A 21,998-nucleotide genomic window follows, 5' to 3' on the forward strand; every position below is an offset into this window, starting at 1 on the left:
GGTAGCTTGTTACTCGGGGTTACACTGTTTAGAGTGATCAAGTTCATCATGCTTCGCATGGGCTCGGCAATTCAAAAAGTACTAAAAAAATCCCAGGAATTTTCGGGCACTGCCTTATCAACGAGGGAAACGGTTTCTTGCCCAGAAAATCCCAGTTACATTTACCTGAATCCAGGTCAACGTAGGCGAAATAACACACAATGAAAATCTCTTATCTCCAACCTAATTCTCCACTTTCTTCGTGTTATTATTCACCTCACATGCTAGTCGACTGAAAAACGTAGAGAGCTGAATTCACTCCAAACGGTTGTTTGAATAGGTAGTATAAAGGACGGTGTCAGATCTTTTTTAATATATGCCCTATCCCATCATTTTTTTTGAAAAAGGAAAGAAATCAAACCAAGTATGGCATGACATCTGGTGGAAATAAATAGTTCTGTTTCATGATTAAATATTGGAAAGGGAATGTACCGTCGCCCTCATGGCTCTACTGGCACTTCATTTCTTGAGAGAAATGATTAACAACATGATAAAATACTAGCACGATTTATAGTTTTATAATGCCCACAATGGCTGCCATACGACACATTGCTTACAGAATAAACTTTGTTTGATTTCGTCACCATTCTCCACTAATAGTCAGTAGTCTATTAATAATTTGCATAATTTGGTAGTGAACATAAGCTAACAAACCAGGAGGGTAAAATACGAAGAGAATGGAAGGTCACATTTTGTTAGTGTTGCAAGTTTCCAACAACCAACCAAATACAAGGTTAAAAATTAATATCTGTACTTGCCGGGGGGGGGGGGTGGGGTGTTATTGCTGATTAATAGAACAGCTCCTCTCCACAAGCACATAACCACATCATCAGTATGTTGGGACAAAGCGATGTACCAGACTTATAGCAACCAGAATGTCCTGAAAATTGACAGTTAGCAGTTTGCAGAAATGAACAATAAATTGTCTTGAGTCTGACAAAAGTATAGAGTGAGCGTGAATAAATTCTTTCACCTGAAAGGGGGAGAAACGATCACGAACGTTTCCCTTTAGATTTTACAGGTGCCCACTGAAAGTGGCCGCAATTCGCTTCTGGATTTGATGCAGGTCCCTTGACAAAATACAACATTTGATGGTCAGTGGAAGATAATAATGTTTAAAAACAATTTATATTGTTCACAGCCTATTTGATTGTTCAACTGATGTAACCATGTCTACTGAATTATGTACCTGAGCACGAGGACAGACATAGAATAATCGGCCAACATTAGGGCCCTTCTTCACGGACCTTGAAATACATGGTTCACGATGGCCTTTGCATCGTGGCAGTGTCATCTTCATCTTTTGCTGTATTCTTTGCCACTCTAATGCTGCAGCATTACACTTGTCTGTTGAAAGTGAACAGGATGATACATTTGTTTTATCCTGATCTTCGGCGCCTGAAGTTGTGCACTGCATGCTTTCTGGCAGACTATCATCATTTGGAACACATATTTGATTCATACAATGTATTGTTTCCACTGGAGTAACTAAGGTGCTGGTACTGACATTTACTGTCTCCGACTTTGGTGGTTGAAAAAATGACTTGATTGTTGGTTGAGAGGATAAGTTGCATTTAATCTTCTTGTTTGGCACACCCTTGGTGCCAGATGGTGATTTTTTCTGGCTGTTACGGGAGATGCCACTCAAACCTTCATTTCTCCATTGATCAAGACCTCCCCCCTTACACATCAAACTAGGAAGGTTACCACCTTTTGCAGCTGCCAGTCCGTCCTTAGCTATAGTTTTATTTTCCAAGTCATCACTACAATAGCTATCATTTACTGTATCCTCTGACAGAACCAAACAACCAGCATCCTGCAGCTCATAAGTTTTCCCTTTATTGAAGAATGACACTGCAGATTGTGACGACAGAAGTGGTCAGTATTATGCACAGCATACTTTAACTAGCACTCCTTCACGCAAAAGTGCACCCAAGTATAATTTTGGAGTAGGTGGTTTATACGACCAGAGACTTCCCTTACCATATTACAAACTATGATGAACTCAAACTGAATATTCAAAGAACAGCCCAACAACACCAATTGTATTGCAGAGCAAAACATGCTACAGAGTTCTTTTTCTTAACTGAGGCAAGCAGAGTGCTAGCATTTTGTTTAGAAAAAGGAAATGTTCCGGTCGGCATATATCACAGAGATCAACAATGAACATCAGGAAATGTGAAAGGTAATCTGCAAATATCAGTCTTCTATTAACATAGTTAACGTATGTGTAAGAAAGCAAAGTCCTCAAGCAAGTTATGATTTCCTTTAAATGAAAGTGATGAAGTAAGAGAAGTTGCTTTAACCAGAAGCTCGATGAAAAGAAATATGCATATCCTGATATGTATGCACATTAGAATAAGATGAAAGGAATATTCACATATAAGTTATGTGACACAGAACAGTTCCATGAACAACTTCAGCTAATTTATCGGTAGACACCACCTACAACCTGGTTGTAGTACATCAACTGAAAGGTACACAAAAGCTAGTAACAATAAAAATCTTACAGAACATTAAAATTCACTCACCAATACTCTGTTGCCGTCCACGAACCTCTGGAAGATATCTTGCAGCTGTTGGTGGGATATTATGAGCTGGAAGTTCAGGAATTTTTTTCAGCAAAATATAAACTGGAATATGATCAGATCCTTCTAGCTTACTACTTCTTCCCCCTTTCCACCTGTAGACAATGGATAGAGTAAATCATTCTAATTAACACCGCAAATCATGTACATTATCCACTTTTCTCACACAGAAGAATTGATTTCCACTATTCTTTACTTTGAAAAATTTTCAGAATTCCCTCTTTTGAAATGATTCATTATCTCACATTCTTCTACATGGCAACAGATAATGCTATTATCCTCCGCAGAATCGCAATGATGGAGACAGGCACCGGAAATGAGAATGTGGTCTATTCTAGAACCGTAATTATATTCTTCAGCACCAATTTTTTGATTAAAACAAGTATATGCTCCTTCCCTGCATAAACGAAATACAACAAAGTTAGAGAAGCTAAGTAAAGGTTAGATGCTAACTTTGCATGAGGAGTCTGTCATAGATTTATATGTCAACCATGGAGAAGAAAAATAGACTAAACTAAAATCTCATTGTTGCAAAGGGGGATCAAATTTAGATCAGTGTGACGGTGTCAGTTTTTCAATGAATTATATATAAAAAAATCCCCGGAAACAATCCCAAATGCTGAATATGAGCAACTAGTAATAACAAATCAAGAGCACAAGTGGTTGGAGTTGCACAGTAGCAAGTTATGTAAACGTGAATGACTTATGGGGGGCACTCCAATACCTTTCAGGGTGTTTGGATCGAAAAGCATCAAAAAAGGGACCTCCATGTTCTCTCAGCATGGATCTCAGCCATTCTCGGAACCTTAAGGAAACGGATAATAAAATACTATTGTTATTCCCAAATGCTTCTTAATTGGAACCTAGCAGAAATCACTAAAATTAAGTAAAAAGCCTTACATTTGTTTCTCAAAACCAGGAGGCGCATCACACCTATCTATTGAAGCAGGAGCAATATTCAAATCACCAACAACAAATACTCTCTTTCCAAGAGCCAATAGATGTTCCCATCGTTTCTAAAAGACATTGATGAACATAGGCAAGTATAAGAAGCATGCCATAGGCAAAGCAATAAACATATCTGAAACAGAAGTATATTGTTGAAATATTCCATACTTCCTCCGTTCCAAATTATAGGTCATTTTCTATGCACCTAGATACACTAGATACATAGGAAATCTTATGTATCTAGAAAAGCCAAAACAACCTACAATTTGGAAAAGAGGGAGTACTTATTAACAAAGATGCACAAGAAGTACCTGCAGTATCTTATAAAATAGTAGCTTAAAATGAACCCGCTCTTTATCACCTTCTTCAACAGCTGGGCCATATATGTTGAAAAGAACTACACAAATGTCACAATACTATCATTACATACCGAGAAGAAATCAACTATGCAACAAAAAAACATTGAAATAATGCACGGCAGTTAGTTGTGTTCCTTCCAAGACAATCTAGTACCAAAATGTCCATGATCGGTGATGATGCACCGCCCCTCATTGTCCACCCTTAGAAGGTCCTCTCTTGTGATTTCACCAAGGCCCTCCTCCGCTACAGGAGTTGCAATAACAAAATCCCCAACAATTTCGCTGTTTTTTGCATAGTCCTGAAGTCCAGTAAATCCTTCTTCTGCTGCTACTGGCAAAGCAACCTCCTGGCTGGAAAATGCAGATGTTACTCGGCAAAATGTTGCAACACCTACAATGGAGTCAAGTATGGTAATTAACTGATTGCAGAAATGATGTGATGAAAGCCACATTGAACCAACACCAACTAAGCAATCAACTATGCATCAGCAGTGTGCAAAACCTACCAAATTGGATACATTTAAATGACAATTGTGGAGAATAACAACATACCAGAGTATGCTCCACGCCCTTTAGCAGAGCGATTGCATGAAACAAAAGCCTCGTATCCTTCAGCCATTATAACATCTGCTGACAGGTCCTGTCTTGACAATTTGGTCTCCTACAATACAGAATGCATTAATACAGTTAGCTCTAATAAACCGCAAACCAAGCACAGCTCACCCAGCTTTACTCTCTGCATTTTTTTTTTTGGATTGCATTGACTGAACAAACGATGCATTGCATCCCAGGCAGAATCAACACTAAACGAGATAAATTTTTTTTCCTGAAATCAAGTGGCAGTTGCAATAAACTTCAAACTCCGCCCATTTGTATCCGTCGCATGTAGTACAGTACAGCGCAATATCAGCTGCGAAACTGGGGTCGAACAGTGACTGATAAGCCCAGGCAGGCAAGGGCTAGGGTTCTGCAGGCTCAGTTTGGTGAGTAGGGAATCAGCAATTGGTCGGACCTGGAAGCAGATGATGTCGGCGTCGAGGGCGTCGAGGAGGCGGCGGAGGGAGCCGTGCTGCGCCACCCGCGGCCGCAGCCCGTTCACGTTGTACGTCACTATCTTCACCATCTCCCGCCGCTACCCCGAGGCGTCACCCCCGGGACCGGCCACGCGGAGGCTCGAGATGGAAATGCTTCAATCTTCTCGGCAGCGGGGGCGGGACGAAGAGACCGGCGGCCGGTGCCGGTGCCGCCGCCGCGCCGGTGGGTGGGTGGGTGGGTGTGTGTGGCCCGGGTGAAGTGTCCGGTCCCGACACGACGCGGCGGCGGCAGGGCGATCCGGTGCGGCTCGCCGGGCTCGGGCCTCCGGGACTCACGGCAGCCGTCCGATGGGAGTGGTAAGGCTGAGATCTATAAGAGGAGTAAACTTCGCTCTAACCCCCTCGTACATGACGTCGTTACCCAAAACACCCCCTGCTACAGAAATTTGCGTCCCAACTCCAACACAGCAACGAACAAAGTTCAGAAATGCTTGTGGCCAGCTGCCCAGCTGAGGAGCTGAGCACTTCCGCACAAGCAATGGCACAGATTACAGATCTGTAGTGTAGGCTCATGTAGTCCATGGATTCCCGAGGTTGCTTGTAGTGGTACTGGATCGTGGAAGTTCGGTACTTCACGTTCTCCTCGCTCATACGAGGGCCTGTTTGGCAGGGCTCCGGTTCCAGCAAAAACGGCTCCGGCTCCTCTGGTGGAGCGGCTTCTCTGGTGGAGTTGGAGCTGTTTTGCAAAATGTTTGGCAAAACAGCTTCACATGTTGATTGAGGTTATAAAATGTCTAAATTGCCCTTCTCAATGTTTTTCTTTTTTTTTCCTTTTCTTTCTTTTCTTTTTTTCCTCCTCTCCTTTTCTTTTCTTTCCCTTTTTCTTTTTTTTCCTCCTATCCTTATCCATTCGGTCGCCTCCCCCATCCCCGTCTCTCCCCCTCACACCCCCTGCTCCAGCGCCTATCGCCTCCTCCAATCGCTCGCCCGGCCATGTCAACGGCCCTGGACCCCCGATGCCCGCAGGCCGCCTCCTGGGCATCCGCCCCCGGCGTGAGGCAGCTCTGTGGCGGCGGCCGTGGGCCTTCGATGCCTGCAGCACTGCTGCAGCAGGCCACCTCCTGGCCCTGCTCCCGGCGCAAGGCAGATCCATGCCGGTGGCTAGATGGCGACAGCCCCCGGCCCCCCGACGCCTACAACAGGTTGCCTCCTCGCCCAGCGCCGCCCTCGTCGTCCACCTCCTCGGCTGCAGATGCCTCACCAGGAAGGAGCTCAAGCCCTAGCGGCAGCCAAGAGAATGCAGACCAGCCGCAGAGGTTTCTACGGCTTCGGGACAAAGGAGGAAGACAAGATGGAGGAGCTGGAGGAGCCGTGCGGAGCCACGTTTTTGTGGCTCCTTCCCCACCGAATCGCTCCAGAGAGCGGAAATCCGGGGGCTTCACTGCGGGAGCCGGAGCCGTGCACGCGTTTGGGAGGGCTCCAGCAGAAGCCGGTTTTGGAGCCGTTGCTGGAGCCCTGCCAAACAGGGCCTCAGACTTGCAGAAATGCTTCCTTTGCCTGTCCGGCAGGCGGCAGAAGATTGTCCTCTGTCGCGACACCGTTTGTCCAGGACCTATTCCCGGGCAGGGCTACCGGCTGATCTGTCGGTGCCGGCCCTCCTTCCACGACATCGAGCCTGTTCGGCTGGTAGAATGAATAGTGCTCGGCTAGTAGATTGAATAATATTGTGTGAGAGGAAATAAGTCGTAATAAACCAAGCCAAGTCAAGCCTAGACCAGCCGAACAGCCTCATCATCTATCTTTTTTCTTGTTATAAATCATTATCATCTCTTTGGCCTTCATGGTTTGGTTTGGCAGCTGCCAGCCTGCAGTTTGCACTAGCGACCACCAGCAACGAACCGTTGCTGTACTGTACATGCAGGTGAAACACGACGGCTGCCCACTACGCACTAGCTGACTAGCACTTGCACTACACACTACACAGTAATAGTGCCGGGCGCACCGGGCACCGGCGCCGCCGCCGGTCGCTGCCAGCGACCCGGCTGGCTGTACGTGCGTGCCATCTCTACCACGGCAGGAGGCGCTCGTGCTCGCAGCCGCAGGCGGAGAACCGATCAACCGCTGCGCCGGTCGCTCGCGCGCTCGGTCGTTGGCACGGCAACTTACCACGCGCGACCTTGAACGAGGCAACCCCTCTCTCCGAGTCCCCGTCCTGTCGTCCTCGCGCCACGGCTAAGAATCCATTGCTTCGCTTGCATTGACCAGGCCGGCATGGCAATGTCATGCGCTTCACTTCCGCATTCGTTCGTTCCCCACTTCCTCCTCGGAAAGAAAGAAAGAAAGAAACGCGCCTGACAGCGCAACGCCGGGGCTTATTTAACGACCGGTGAGCGATCGCGGATCTGCGCGCCGCTGTCCACGCAGTGATCGCTGGTCCGCACGAAGAAAACCTAGCATTTAACAACTGTTTTCTGCACATGCTGCGATAAGCAGCAGTAGGATTGCAGCCGTAATGCCGTATGGGATCTGAAACATGGGCAGCAATAATTTATTTTCAATTCAAGGGTAAGCATAGCCTTTTTCTGCAGCGTCATGCTGGAGACTTGAGGCTTTCTTTCCTGTGTTTATTTAAAAGCTGGAGTTCGAGCTCGACAGGTCCTTCTGTTTGGCCGCGTCCGCCGGCGACTTCTTCAGTTTTCTCGGCCTCCTGTCGCCATCGTCCTTCTCCTTCTCTGTGCGTCGCTTGCATCGTTTTCTTCCCCTCTCGCGGCTGAATGAAACGGTTGTGGCTGCTGGTGGCCCGTGGCCAGCGAGGCTGCTCGTCCTGCGGCCGTTGGTACGTGCCAAACCGCGAAAGTGGCGTCTTGTGGTGTCCATCCGTCCGAACTTCGGCGGTTAAAGAACGGTTGTGCGCTCATCTGTTTCCACTTGGCTTAGTGTAGGTTTTTTTTTTTGAAAGGAGGCTTAGTGTAGGACTGTAGGTACACATTACAATCGACTCCACTACTCTGTACGACCAAATGGTTTAGGAGGGTGTACGAGCGTGGTTTTAGAGATATTGTTGGTTAAAAATAATAATATTTAACTTAAGACAAACCAAAAGATAGCTATACTCTAGGATAGAGGGAGTATCTTTGGATGTGTTAAGGATCATTCAGATGGAAATTTCATGTAAGGCTTGATTGAAAAAACAATTAAGTAATACCATAACTTCTTACGTTTTGAGAGCGTGGCAGAGGGCGGCGCCATCCACGTGGTGCGGGCACCTAACAACCAGCCCGGCACGTCGCCGCCGCTACTACCCGCTAGCCAGCCAGCCAGCCAAGCCACAGCGCCAGACCCAGCCACGGCCAGCCAGGCAGCAGCCAGCGCAACCACCTCGATTCCATCCCGTTCCGTTCCTCGGCGCGGATCCAGGCATCCAGCCAGCATTGACCCCCGGCGCAGGCGCGCAGCGGCACCGCAAAACCGACGCGAATATAGCGCAGGGTCACCCGCAGAAAACACGGGGCAGGGGCAGCGCGGTGCGCCGAGACGGGACGCGACGGCCGCTGCTGGCCGCCTCTGCCTGCCGTCCGTCGGGCCCGTGGCCTGCAGCCAGCTCACGCGCGCGCGCGCGGCCAACCCGGGCCGTGCCCCAAAAAAACCAAAACCAAATGCCAAATTAACTCCCCACCACCACCGCCCCCGCGGCTCCCACCCCCTCTTCTTCTTCCTCCTCCTCCTCCGATTCCCCCCAATTCCCAACCCTGCGGAGGAGGCAGGGAGGAAAAGGCCGGACCGAGCAGCCCGCCCACCGCACCGCACCGCTGCGGGTTACTGGGACCGGGCCCGTGGCCGGCCGCCATTCGGGAGCCCTGACAGCGGCGAGGGGGGGAGCGCCCGCCGCCGACCGGGGATGGACGACCTCAAGCAGATCCTGGCGCGGCCGATCCAGCTCGCCGAGCAGGTAATAAAGTGGTCCGACGAGGCCTACACGTTCCGGCAGGAGTGCATGGAGCTCAAGGCCAAGGTCGAGCGCCTCGCCGGCCTGCTCCGCCAGGCCGCGCGCGCCGACCTCTACGAGCGCCCCGCGCGCCGCATCTTCGACGACACCGAGAAGGCGCTGGACAAGGCGCTCGCCCTCGTCGACAAGTGCCGCGCGCACGGGCTCGTCCGCCGCGTCTTCACCATCATCCCCGCGGGCTCCTTCAAGAAGATGACCAACCAGCTTGACAACTCCATCGGGGACCTCTCCTGGCTCCTCCGGGTCTCCTCGTCCGCCAACGACGACGACGACTTCGACGCCCACATCGGCCTCCCGCCCATCGCGCAGAACGAGCCCATCCTCTTCCTCATCTGGGAGCAGATCGCCGTGCTCTACACCGGCAACCTCGACGCCCGCGCCGACGCCGCCGCCAGCCTCGTCTCGCTCGCGCGCGACAATGACAGGTATTCCAAGCTCATCATAGAGGAGGACGGTGTGCCGCCGCTGCTCAAGCTCGTCAAGGAGGGCCGCCTCGAGGGGCAGGAGAACGCCGCGCTCGCCGTCGGGCTCCTCGGCCGCGACCCGGAGTGTGTCGAGCAGATGGTGCAAGTCGGGGCCTGCCTGGCCTTCGCCAAGGTGCTCAAGGAGGGCCCCATGAAGGTGCAGGCCATGGTAGCCTGGGCCGTCTCGGAGCTCGCCGCCAACCACCCCAAGTGCCAGGACGCCTTCGCGCAGCACAACGTGATCCGGCTGCTCGTCGGCCACCTCGCCTTCGAGACGGTGCAGGAGCACTCCAAGTACGCCATCACGTCGAAGATGTCCATACATTCGGTGGTGATGGACAAAAAGAACAGCACCAATTCGGCAGAGTTGCTGGATCCAGCGGACCACAGCGTCATGAGGTACCCGACCGGACAAGCTTCCCAGAACAAGAATGAGATGCACAGTTTGGTGCAGTCCACCATGGCTGCCAAGTCTAATGGGGGCAGTGCTAAACACGTAGTTACTAGTGGTGGTGTTGTGGCATCGAAGCAGCACAATGCGTCATTGTCAGGAACGAGTACAAGGGGCAGGGAGTTCGAGGACCCTGAGACAAAGGCATACATGAAAGCCAATGCTGCAAAGGCATTGTGGCAGCTCGCCAAGGGCAATGCAGCTATCTGTAAGAGCATCACCGAGTCAAGGGCTCTGCTCTGCTTTGCTGTTCTTCTCGAGAAAGGTGAAGGTGATGTGCAATATAATTCTGCCATGGCTCTCATGGAGATCTGCTGTGTCGCTGAGCAGAATTCCGACTTGCGAAGATCAGCATTCAAGCCAACTTCTCCTGCTGCCCGGGCTGTTGTTGACCAGCTCCTACGTGTTGTCGAGAAGGCTGAGTATGATGATCTCCTAATTCCCTGCATTATGTCGCTAGGTTGCTTGTCCAGAACCTTCCGTGCTACCGAGACTCGGATTATTGGACCATTGGTGAAGCTTCTTGATGAGAGGGAAGCAGATGTATCCCGAGAAGCAGCAATTGCCCTGACCAAGTTTGCATGCACCGAAAACTACCTGCATGTTGACCATTCTAAAGCGATCATCAATGCAGGCGGAGCGAAGCACCTAGTTCAGCTTGTGTATTTCAGTGAGCAGGTGGTTCAGATTGCAGCACTCACCCTTGTATGCTACATTGCACATAATGTCCCAGACAGTGAGGAGTTGGCGCACGCAGAAATCCTCACGGTGCTCGAATGGGCCTCCAAGCAAGCTTACATGATGCAAGACCCGGTCATCGAGAACTTGTTGCCAGAGGCAAAGATCAGATTGGAACTGTATCAATCCAGAGGTGCAAAAGGCTACCATTAGATTACCTGTTGTGGAAAGGCATGAAAGAAGAATTTTAAGGCTTTCTTCTTTGGATTGGCCAAGTACTGTCTGTATATACATCCAGCGGCTTCTATGTATACTCTGGCTAAACCGGTTTGGTTCCCAACATGTCAAAAGCTGTTGAAGTTACATCTTTGGTTGGGTTCTCGATACAGGGAAGTAATTTTTGTTTGTAGGCTTGGATGTCAGAACTCCAGTTCCTCTTGTTGGTGGTATAGTTTTCGGAGATTAGCATCTTGTACTCTCTTTGGCCTAATGATGTATCGTGTATATTACAGTTCACTCATTAATCTGAGAAAAGTTTCTTAAATCCAAGAGCCTCATAATTTTCTTGCATGTGACCTCACGTTTGCTTTAGCCTTTTCTTGTAGATAGCGTTTGAATTCAGGAGTTCGCTAATTTTGTTTTACACTTGATGATTATGCGCTCCATTCCTTTATGCTTAATGTTCAATTGCTCTTCTGACTAGTTGGCTCATCTATGAAAGAAACTCTTGAAAACCGATAGTATAACATTTTTCTTGCAGGTGACCTCATGGTTTGCTTGACTGCAGCTTACTTTCTTATAAGTAGCATCTGAACAAAGAAGGTTGCTGGTATGTTTGCCATCCAATTCTTGACAAATGTGCTCCATTCTATTATGCTTAATGTTCAATTGGAGGATGTAATATTGACATATTGTCAGTTTGTCACTAGTCAACTGCAGTATAGTTTACTACATGTTCAGTTTTCCGACTCCCAATCTCATGCTTCTATGTCCTTATCTGTTTGACTTGCTCCGCATCTGAAAATGACTTTTATCTGTTTGACTTGCTCCGCATCTGAAAATTGCATTGTTATTAGCACTACTGTGCTTGAGAATGTATGTGGCTTCCCATTTATTTCATATCTCATTTTTCATATTAGTATATTACTGTACATGTTGCGGAGGCTATGGCTGGATGGATGTTTTAAAATAGTAGCCTTTGGCTCTGATTCTCTGAAGGCTAGATGTGCCCCTTTCTTCATGTCATGCAGCTAGCTCTATAGTTTCTTCTTCGGGACTTTCATGTGAGACTAATCTGTTGATGTAGCCTGCCTAGCATTCGCTAACTCTAAGGATGCCTCTTTGCTCGGTCCAGACAAAAGATGATCAGTTTCCTGTTATGTGATGTGACTTGTTGATCAATTATTACTGACAAAAAAAGTCTCGACAGGTCCAGCTGATTTTTTGTAGTTTCCCTATAGTCCATGGATCCAAGGTAGCATCAACTTTTTCTGTGCATGAACCATGTTCAGGTGTTATCTTTTTCTATATCTTTTTGGTGCATGAATCCATTTTGGATCTCAATCTCATTCCATAATCCAGCTTTTCCATCTTTTCTCTTGCCATGCAATCCAGGTCCTCCTCTGTTTTCCACAGTTGCAGATGGTCCTGCGGCAGGAACCGGACGCGTGCATCAGTGCAGGTAGAGGTAGGTGACCACCATGTGAAGCTCTTCCGTTCTTTGCAGTGCCAATGCCTGACCTGTTTCATTATTTGGTAGATTCCTACTTTCCTGGACCTGTCACCGCCGACTATTCCGATCGGTGCGGTGCTGGTCCATCCCATCCTGATGAGCATGGTTGTGTCGTTGAATGTTTTCCCTTCGTTTTGATTGGAGGCTTGCAGTTTGACGGTTTCATCTCTTTGAGCAAACAGCAAAGACTGTCGATTGTCAAAGTCTGGGCCTTTGAATCTTTTATGCCTTGGGAATCGTCATATGCAAAGGGCAAATGGTTGTTGCGGTAGGAGATAAGATGATGCTCCTGCGAACCATGGATTAGTTGGCGTGGTTTCCGGCGGGTGACGCTGATGGTTGTTTATGTGCTGATCTGTCATTTGATTGTTCAGTGTGTTGAATATAGTGGAAATGGTGGCAGGCCGGCAGGCAGCTAAAAGGCCGACGTGTGTGCCACTATTGCGGATCAGACACTACGTTTTCACGTCTGCCCGTCATGGTACTTTTGTAGACTTTTGCCAATGTTCTGCTTTAAAATGGCTGCACAACCTGTAAGCTTTGATTCTTGTTCTTGGAGGTAGCGACACGGTTTCGGTCGTACTATGCGTCTTGACATCTTGTCTGGCGTCCCCGAAGTTGTAACCAAAGTTGTTCTTGGAGGCAAGCTTACAGCCTGCAGGTTGCTAGCTGTTCGAACTCGCTCGTATGTTGATGTCGTCACCTGTTGAACTCGCAGCACGATTCAGAGATAATACTTAAGCGAGATGAGGCTTCGGTCTTAGATGTTCCTGGTCCACATTTTTGCTTCCTTCTGTTGCCAGTATTAGTGGACCCGAACTTTCATTGGGCCAATGCAACAACACGGGCCTGGGCTGAGCGCGCACCCAATTTATTTCGGTGTTTTTGGGCAGGGCGTGGTGGACCCTGGCCGAGAGTTGGTGGACACGCCGCCCAGTAAAGAAAATTCTTGGAATTGCAGGAGAATCTCGCAATTCTCTAGGATTGGGTTAATCCTGTAGGGAGTGGTTAGAACAATGCAGCATAACGCCGATAAAATCGTACTACATTTCAACCCCCGAAAATGTGAATTATACGGTCGCTCTAATTTGTCTCCGGCGCATACTATTTATATCTCCGTTCATACATATATCCCTCGTAAACAGGGCAGCCGTCCATTTGAACTCGAGGCAACCAAACATTTTTACCATTAAACAAGTGGTAGTCAGAGTAATCTTGCTGGTTGTTTACAACAAAGAGATTCTCAGGTAAGACCATAGATAATCTTATTATTATTAGTTGGAGACTCTTTTCAAATCTCCATGTGAAGCCACCTAAGATCCTAAGTCGACACTAAAAAATAGAGACATTTTAGAAATTCTCACAAAATTAGAAACATACAGCCATCAATCCAACAATTTTAATCATATTGGTCATTGGATCTTTATCTTTTCTAATAAATTATCCACCTATGTCATTATGAAATAGACTAAATTAACCCCCTAATATCTATCTCACACCCTCTTTCATCTATTAAATATTATAACACATACTCTAAATTACATAATTGTTGGTCCAGTGATAAAGCCCCCCTCTTCCCCACTCTAACACCTGGGTTTTAGGGTCGGAGTGGCTAGATGAGGTGGTCTAAGTTGGTACCACAGCCAGGTTCCGGGTTCGAAATCCACCGGCCACGCATTTCTTCCGCTGCGTGATTCCCCCTGCGGGGTTCGCCGAGACCAGCAGCCACAGGCGCGGCGCGGCGCGGCTCGCTCGCCGTAGGGGGAATGTTGGTCCAGTGATAAAGCCCCACCTCTCCCCCACTCTAACACCTGGGTTATCATTATATAGTTGTAATATATTTCATTTTGCATCACATTTCCATGTGTGTTTGATATATATTTAATTGAACTATTTGTTTGTGAATTGATATTCTTATCTCTTCCATCATACATGAATACATGGTGACATATACCGTGGGTTACTTCAGATTTTATAGTGGTAGAGTTGTGTAATTTAGATATATAATTATAATTGTTAACTATAAATGTTATTTTTATATTAATTTTATTAGCTTGTGCAGAAGTACAGGTTGATAGACTAGTGTACACAAAGGGAAGATTTGTTTGATTCCCTTGCATAGCTGAGTTGATTAAGAAAATAGCGAGAATATTTAAAGGAACCGCTGGTTTCGGCTTGTGGAAAAAATCGGATGATTAGAGCTGATTCAATAGTGTTCTTTGAGAGAGAATAAGCCAAAATAAGATGAGCCGAACATAGTGTCATAAAAACAGCATAAATATTTGGAATTGTGTCATAAAACGATAAATGCAGACAAATGTCATGCGCTCTGATCGTTTGGCTTGTCAACCAACCAACCAGCAGTACTATTCTCTCATACTAAATCAGCACTAGCCACCAGCTACCAACCAGTCAGCACTACTATTCTATTATAACAAATCAACACCAGCTACGAGGCACAGCTAAGGGAACACAGCGAATACTGGTATAACTGCATTGAACTACCTGTTTGTTTCACGGCACGCAAATCAGTATGGTAGTGGTATAAGCAGAACAAGTTCAATGCAGTTCACCCCAAGTAAATCATCCCAATGCATAAAAAAAATCGATGGCCAGTGAGCCCTAGGTCACCCCGGAAAAAAAATATATATGGAAAAGAAAAGAGTGAGCTCTAAGTCCAACTGTCAGAAACTACGCATGCCTTTCTTTCGAAAAAGAAAACACGCATGCAAATTCCCAAACTCACATGAACTTGCGGTGATACGGAGCAAGTAGGGCCAAAGACGAAACACTTTGTAGCTTTGTCTTCAGCGACCGTACACGAACCGAGCTAAAACAAAAGACGAAGAAGAATACGAGCTGTTTCGGGCAGAAAAAAGAAGAAGAACCACTTGGAAATGATTGAATTTTCCAACTACAAAAGGTGCATTTTTTCATCTGTCAGAGAAGCAAGATGGAAGCAGAGTGCAGTGCTGTTAAGTAGTGATCGCTGAGATGGGATCAAGTATGACTTTGAACAATTGCTTCATAAAAAAAAATGCTGAAATGCAGGTGCCGATGCGCGCACAGTTGGCGGCGAATTCGGATCTCTCGTTGAGATTCTCCCCCGCGAATCCCGCTCGCCGCCCGCCCCCCGCCCTGCCCCTGGGATGACGAATGTCTCTGCAACCCCACACAAGGGCGAGGCACGGCGCATCTCCTCCTCTAGATTCACAACGCCGTGTTCCTCCCCCCGGCCCCCGGTTCAAAGCATTCGCTTCAAGCTACTGTAAAGACGAAGCGGATCATCGGTGGCCTAGCGTAAAGCAACCATGGTATCATGTGCAAGTGATCATCATTAGGATTAGACGGCCAAGCAGATCGGTAATTAGGCAATCTCGGTACCAGGTTTATCTTGCTTCCATCTTCCATTTGCGGGTGGAGATGGTTTCATGGTTGTGCACATGAGTGGCTGATGGGTTCTTGCTGACAGCTGACGCAAACCACGTGCACGCCCCCGATTGGGAGCTGCGCACTCGAACGTTGAGCCAGCTGCATCAAGATTCAAGGCCAGTGTCTCCTGTCTCCTCTGATCTTGTTATAGCCGTCTCTACCTCTCTGCAATGGCGGCTCATCTGCTGCTCTCCGTGTCTCTCCTCCTGAGCTCACTCTCCGGTACGGCGACGCCATTGGTGACCAGTCGCAGCTTGCTTTTTGCATGCGTGGCGACGCGGTGTGTGCAGTTGTGTCGCTGACGGCGTCGTGTTTGCTTGCTGTGTGTGCAGGGGCCGTGTCCACGACGTTCACTTTGACGAACTCCTGCGGCTACACAGTGTGGCCGGGTCTGCTGTCGAGCGCGGGCTCGTCGCCGCTCTCCACGACGGGCTTCGAGCTGGCGCCGGGGGAGTCGCGCTCCGTGGACGCGCCCGCGGCGTGGTCGGGCCGCATCTGGGGCCGCACGCTCTGCGGCGCAGACCCGGGGTCCGGCCGCTTCTCATGCGCCACAGCCGATTGCGGGTCCGGGGCGGTGGAGTGCGGCGGCGGCGGCGCCGCCCCGCCCACCACGCTTGCGGAGTTCACGCTGAACGGCGCCTGCGGGAACGACTTCTACGACGTGAGCCTCGTGGACGGGTCCAACCTGCCGGTGGTGGTGGTGCCGCAGGGCGGTGCCGGCGCGGCGTGCGGCGCGACGGGGTGCCTGGTGGACCTGAACGGGCCGTGCCCGGCCGACCTGAAGGTGGTGGGCGCCGGCGGCGCCGGCATCGCGTGCAAGAGCGCGTGCGAGGCGTACGGGCGGCCCCAGGACTGCTGCAGCGGCGACAACGGCACCCCCGCGACGTGCCAGCCGTCGGCCAGCTCGCAGTTCTTCAAGAACGCGTGCCCGCGCGCCTACAGCTACGCCTACGACGACGCCACCCAGGGGGGCGGACAGGGGCCTGGCCCCCATGAGCCCCAAATTTCCATTATAAATTTAGATTTTGATTAAATTTTTATAAAAATTTGTATGGTTGGCCCCTCCTAACAATGAAAAAAACGACATCCTGGCTCCGCCCCTGACGCCACCTCCACCTTCACCTGCACGTCCGGCACCGCCACCTACCTCATCACGTTCTGCCCTAGCATCTCCAGGTAACACACCCGATCGATCCAGCATATCGCTAATCTGCTAATGCAAAGCTACAACTAAGCACCATCATCAGTTAGTGTCTAGCTAGAGAATAGCCTTGTTGTAGTCTTGCGTACCCGCCACTGCTTCTGGAAAGGCCCAGGCAGACACGAATTGAATCATTGGCACCAACGTGAGTCGCCATGAATGAAACAGATGGCATGATCAATGCATGTTCACGTATGCATCATATGCTATGCTTACGCGTGGGTTTAGCGTTTTGTGCCACCTAAATGATCCCCTCGCAATGGAGCAGCAGTCAGCCAGTCATGTAGATGGTTGGTAGTACAACAACAGATTGATACTGTCACGTCCATATTTCCGTTTTCGCTAACCCAGCTCTTGTCTGCGCTGCACCAGCCTCAAGTCGTCCGTGAGCAGCAGCACGAACCCGCCGCCGTCCGGCTCCCTGCCCCTGATCAACGACACGGTCTCCTTGGCCGGGCGGGGCGACGGGTACTCCTCGTCCTCGTACCCCTACGCGTCCGCGTCGCCGGCGGCCCCGTGCCCCCTCGCGCTCGCGACCGCCGCCGCCGCCGCGCTCACGTGGCTCCTCGCCGCCCCGCGCCACCAACTGCGGTTGTAGAGCGAGCGGCCGAGCCAGAGCGTCCCACGCGCCACGGGGCATGGGCCACGGCTCCCCGTGGCGCGCGGTCGCTGCCGACCCCCCGCGTCCGCGCGCGCCGCCCGTGCGGTGCCCCTCTCCCAGCCAGGGAGGCAGGCACGGCAGGGAGGCCTCGTGGAGCCGCGTGGCGCTTTGACATCGGGCCGTAGCGCACTAATTGTATAGGCTAAAATTATTGTGGATCGAGGAGCAGTAGTATGATTCTGCAAGGGGAAGCAAGACGATTTGTTTAATTAGGATGGGGGCATTAAACCCTCAATATCGAGGACTGAGATTGCAGCAACCAACTTGCATCAACTGATTCGTTTTTTCGAGATGGGTGAAGTGGTGAATACAACAGGACTGAGGTCCTGTTTAGATTACAACCCGTAAATCCCGTAAAAACAAAAAAAGGTCACATTGAATATTTTTACATGCATGGAGTACTAAATGAAATCTATTTATAAAACTTTTTGCATGGATGGGCTGTAAATCGCGAGACGAATCTAATAAGCATAATTAATCCATGAATTGCAACAGTGATGCTACAGTATCTATCCGCTAATTATGGATTAATCATGGATTAATTAGCATCATTAGATTCGTCTCGTGATTTACAACCCATTTTTTAAAAAGTTTTGTAAATATACTTCATTTAGTACTTTAAATTAGTAAGATTCCATTGCAAAATTTTTTTGCGCTTCATCTAAACAAGGCCTGAACAGAACAGAATCAGGTGGGTTGGGGGCCTGGGCCTGGAGAGGCGCGGACGATGGGGTCGGTGAATCACATGACTGACATGAGATTAGCTTGTTTTCATTTCTTCATGGTCTCTGAAATCTGAACCCTGAAGAATGGATCGATTGGATTGGATGCTTATTTTTTTACTTACCTTTTCTTTTGAACATATTTTCTTTTCGATCGCGGCATGACTGCATGAGGACGGGGTTAATCAAGTGCAGGGATAATAGGGATGGATTTGGTTGATGGTTACTGCTTGCCTTGCTCAGCGCCAGTGTGAAATCGCGGCACACTTGCACTGGCGGTACCGAGTAGTCACTGTCTGATTCCTCCGCGATTTTATGCATTCAGCGGCCTCCATCTCAAAATAAATACAATTCTAATATTAGACACGCAAACCAATGCATTGTATGAAATTATCAAAATACTCCTTGTCTTTTATGAGAAGGATCTAAATAATGTCTTATCTCTTTTATAAGAAATCTTCGAAAACTCTTGTTTTTATTATAGTTGGGTCAAAGTGACACTCTTTTGTAGAACAAATTTTAAACTCTAAATGTGTAATTATTTTGGAAGGGAGGGAGTACTCGGGTACTCGTGCAAGGTCGGCAGCCCCAAAGTTGAAAGAAAAGCTGGGGCGCGTTTGTGTTTGGCTGGGTCCCCCACCTATTAGAGCACGCACTGCATCTGCTGATCTGCATGCATGCATTCATATGGCAGCGCGCAGATGCTGATTCTTTTGTCTCTTGCACAGCTAGAGCGACAATAGTACTCGTATTCACCACCAGTAAAATCCAGCAACCAGTGACGTTTTTTTCTTTTGACCCGTGCTAGATTAGTATGTACTTGCAAGTGTCGATGTCGACTTGACGTCCACAACTCGCAAGTAAAACTTTGGGGGTGTTTAGTTGGTGAAAAAGTTTGGGTTTGGCTACAATAACACATTTCGTTGTTATTTGATAATTAATGTCTAATTATGAATTAATTAGTATCATTAGATTAGATTCATCTCGTAGGAATCAATTATACTATGTAATTATTTATTTTTTCAACTGCATTTAATGCTCCATATATATGTCCAAAAATTCGATATGATAGTAGACAATTTTTTTTTTTAACTAAACGCAGCCTTTGTCTGCGAGCTGGAAAACGCCAATTGCCAAAGAGGCTAACACGAGCAACAGACCGAGACCGGGGCAAAACATAACAGCTGGCCCCGAGGCTACAAAGCCAGTGGCCCAAGTACTGCTGGGCCGCCTCCACAATTCCACACACGCACTCTCTTCGGGAGGTAAAAAAAAGGCCCTCCAAAGGTCCCAGAAGCAATCCTACAAAAAAAAACATGCTAGGCCATCTTTAGATGTTTTGGCTAAAATTTTTGAAATGGAATTTTTGCACATTTGAAATATTAAATATAAAATAATTACAAAATTAATTACATAACTCGTCTGTAAACTACGAGATGAATTTATTAAAACTAATTATTTTGTCATTAGCACAAATTTACTGTAGATTTAATGTAGCAATTTATTGTCTAGTTATGGTTTAATTAGATTCGTTAGATTCGTCTCGTAATTTACAAGCAAACTATGCAATTAATTTTTTATTTTATCTATATTTAATACTCCATGCACGTGCCGCAAGATAGTTTTGAAATTTTGAATTTTGCATCTAAACAAGACCCTAGTATGTCTTTACCAAGAAAACTGAACGAAACAACTGCTCCATGACAAATCTCAGATCATCAGAAATGCGAAGATATAAAGAGCCACCCACTCAGCAACAAAAGCCCGGCAAGGGGTCCCAGTGGTGGATCAGCAGCATCTAGCAGGTAAACTAGATTATTCTATCTCGCCAGCATCTATCCACGACTGTCAGGCAGGATCGGAATAGCATGGAAAGGGAGCGGCCGGATAGCCAAAAACAACACCGTGCTGACACCCCCGTAGCCCCCACCATGGCCAGCACCCAGAACCGGCCGCGGCCAACGAGAGATCGCCTGACGGGACTGGGAGAAAAAGAGGATGCACTGAAGACGCCGATGTGCAATGCCGACATGGCAGACGTAATGGCTTTATATCCCGGCAGGAGGAAGAAGAAGAAAGAAGGCGCCTTCCCAGATCTCTCGCCTGCTTTTCCCGTCCGATCCGGTACATCAATATGCATGCACGATTTGATTTCTTTTAGCATGCAACTTGACCCTGGGTTTCATCGCTTTTGCTTGGCATGGCGCTGACATGACGCATCTGTTCTATCCTCTAGCGTCGTCTCCTGCACGGACGTTGCTAATTAGCGCGCGCCCCGGGAAGACAAGTAGCGCTCGATTTCAGACAGAGCGTGCATTTTTTTAGGAAACTTTTCTCATCTCTAATTTTTTAGTTTTGAAAATTTATAATTTATGCACATAAATTTTACGTATAAATTTTCTTTCTAAATAACTTTCTAGCGAATATTTTTCCAACACAATTTTTATGATGCACGGAAATTTTACACATAACTTCTTTCAATGAAATTTTTACACAATATTTTTTAGCATAACATTTCATAGCATACAACTTATATGCATAACTTTTTTTTCAGAAAATGTATCGAAAGATTTTATTAGTGTAACTCTTAGGATAAGTTCTCGCAACTTTTACGCATAAGTTCACTGTCCAACTTTTCGGGAAAATATTATTGTAAAACTTCTTGAACAACATCTACGCATAAGTTCATTACCCAACTTTCCGAGAAATATTTTTTAACATAAATTTGATGAAAACAATTATCAAACAAAACTTCCTAGGAGACACATAATAGAAGGCAAAAATACTGAAAAGGGAAAATATAACACTTGATTTAATACAAGTCAAACTTAGAAAGGGAAAGAAAAAAAGAATATCAACTAATACATGTGTCTATCACTGTGCAGCACGTACTCTATGTATTGTACTCAAAACTAGCCTGTGCCTGACGTTAGCAGAGCATATCCAGTGCATCACGAGAAAAAAAAAACGTGCACGGAAAAGGGAAGGACGCGCTTCCGCGCCGGATCTCGCGGCTATCGGATCGGTCCTTCAAAATTCAAGTGGCGCGCGATTGCCAGAATGGAATCGCGCTCCTGCACTCCCGTTATCTCACCAGAAGCAGCATTCTATATATATTCTACCACATGACAAAAGCCTGTAATATTTTATCAAGAAACTGTATGGTCTCGAGTGCTTTTAAGATGCTCTTTAGCACTAAGGTTGTGTTTAGTTGGTGAATTTTTTGGGATTGAGTACTGTACCACTTTCGTTATTATTTGACAATTAATATTTAATCATAAACTAATTAGGCTTAAAAGATTCATCACGTCATTTACAGTTGAACTGTGTAATTAATTATTTTTTTCAATTGTATTTAATGCTTCATGCATGTGTCTAAAAATTTGATGTGATGGACACTGTTGGAAAAATTTTAACAACTAAACATGGCCTAATCCTTTGGTGCTTGGACTCAGCAGTGCATTTGCCTTCCTCTTCCTGTTCCTCTAGTCATGTCGAGACCGGCCGGTCTGGCGCGGCGTAGACTCCACCTCAGCAGCACCGAGAGGCGTTGCCGCATTGACTTCAGGTCTTCCTGCTGCGTTAAGGGCCAGCAGAAACAGTATCACTGAGCAGGGCAACACCGCAAAAAGCACGAACGGATGCATCCTCTTTTGAGCACCCAGCTTTTTTGGTCTCGTTTA

General features: G+C 47.5%; 3 protein-coding genes across 3 annotated transcripts; 2 read left to right on the forward strand and 1 right to left on the reverse strand.

Annotated features, from left to right (window-relative positions):
* Nucleotides 1-532: 532 nt before the first annotated feature.
* On the reverse strand, nucleotides 533-5,318 carry LOC120658168 (DNA-(apurinic or apyrimidinic site) endonuclease 2-like). Its single transcript, XM_039936408.1, has 11 exons — nucleotides 4,947-5,318; nucleotides 4,487-4,595; nucleotides 4,089-4,325; nucleotides 3,887-3,972; nucleotides 3,528-3,643; nucleotides 3,352-3,432; nucleotides 2,824-3,024; nucleotides 2,571-2,722; nucleotides 1,229-1,893; nucleotides 1,013-1,109; nucleotides 533-919 (listed from the first exon to the last, which is right to left on the reverse strand). The coding sequence occupies exons 1-10, from the start codon at nucleotides 5,055-5,057 to the stop codon at nucleotides 1,032-1,034; spliced, it is 1,836 nt and encodes a 611-aa protein (XP_039792342.1). The 5' UTR covers nucleotides 5,058-5,318; the 3' UTR covers nucleotides 533-919; nucleotides 1,013-1,031.
* A 3,324-nt stretch (nucleotides 5,319-8,642) lies between these two features.
* LOC120658169 lies at nucleotides 8,643-11,116 on the forward strand. The gene has a single exon (XM_039936409.1). The coding sequence runs from the start codon at nucleotides 8,867-8,869 to the stop codon at nucleotides 10,778-10,780; it is 1,914 nt and encodes a 637-aa protein (XP_039792343.1). The 5' UTR covers nucleotides 8,643-8,866; the 3' UTR covers nucleotides 10,781-11,116.
* A 4,653-nt stretch (nucleotides 11,117-15,769) lies between these two features.
* LOC120658170 (thaumatin-like protein 1) lies at nucleotides 15,770-17,879 on the forward strand. Its single transcript, XM_039936410.1, has 4 exons — nucleotides 15,770-15,953; nucleotides 16,064-16,685; nucleotides 16,833-16,907; nucleotides 17,305-17,879. Exons 1-4 carry the CDS (start codon nucleotides 15,902-15,904, stop codon nucleotides 17,528-17,530), a joined length of 975 nt encoding a protein of 324 aa, XP_039792344.1. The 5' UTR covers nucleotides 15,770-15,901; the 3' UTR covers nucleotides 17,531-17,879.
* Nucleotides 17,880-21,998: the final 4,119 nt, after the last annotated feature.

Source organism: Panicum virgatum, chromosome 2N, assembly GCF_016808335.1.
Source record: "Panicum virgatum strain AP13 chromosome 2N, P.virgatum_v5, whole genome shotgun sequence".
NCBI lineage: Eukaryota > Viridiplantae > Streptophyta > Magnoliopsida > Poales > Poaceae > Panicum > Panicum virgatum.

Coding starts and splice junctions, on each gene's coding strand:
- LOC120658170 (XM_039936410.1), top strand. CDS start 15,902: ATGGCGGCTCATCTGCTGCTCTCCGTGTCTCTCCTCCTGAGCTCACTC. Junction 15,954..16,063: donor CCTCCTGAGCTCACTCTCCG/GTACGGCGACGC, acceptor CTGTGTGTGCAG/GGGCCGTGTCCACGACGTTC. Junction 16,908..17,304: donor TTCTGCCCTAGCATCTCCAG/GTAACACACCCG, acceptor GCGCTGCACCAG/CCTCAAGTCGTCCGTGAGCA.
- LOC120658168 (XM_039936408.1), bottom strand. CDS start 5,057: ATGGTGAAGATAGTGACGTACAACGTGAACGGGCTGCGGCCGCGGGTG. Junction 3,644..3,886: donor TATTTTATAAGATACTGCAG/GTACTTCTTGTG, acceptor AATGTCTTTTAG/AAACGATGGGAACATCTATT. Junction 1,110..1,228: donor ATGTCTGTCCTCGTGCTCAG/GTACATAATTCA, acceptor TATTTTGTCAAG/GGACCTGCATCAAATCCAGA.
- LOC120658169 (XM_039936409.1), top strand. CDS start 8,867: ATGGACGACCTCAAGCAGATCCTGGCGCGGCCGATCCAGCTCGCCGAG.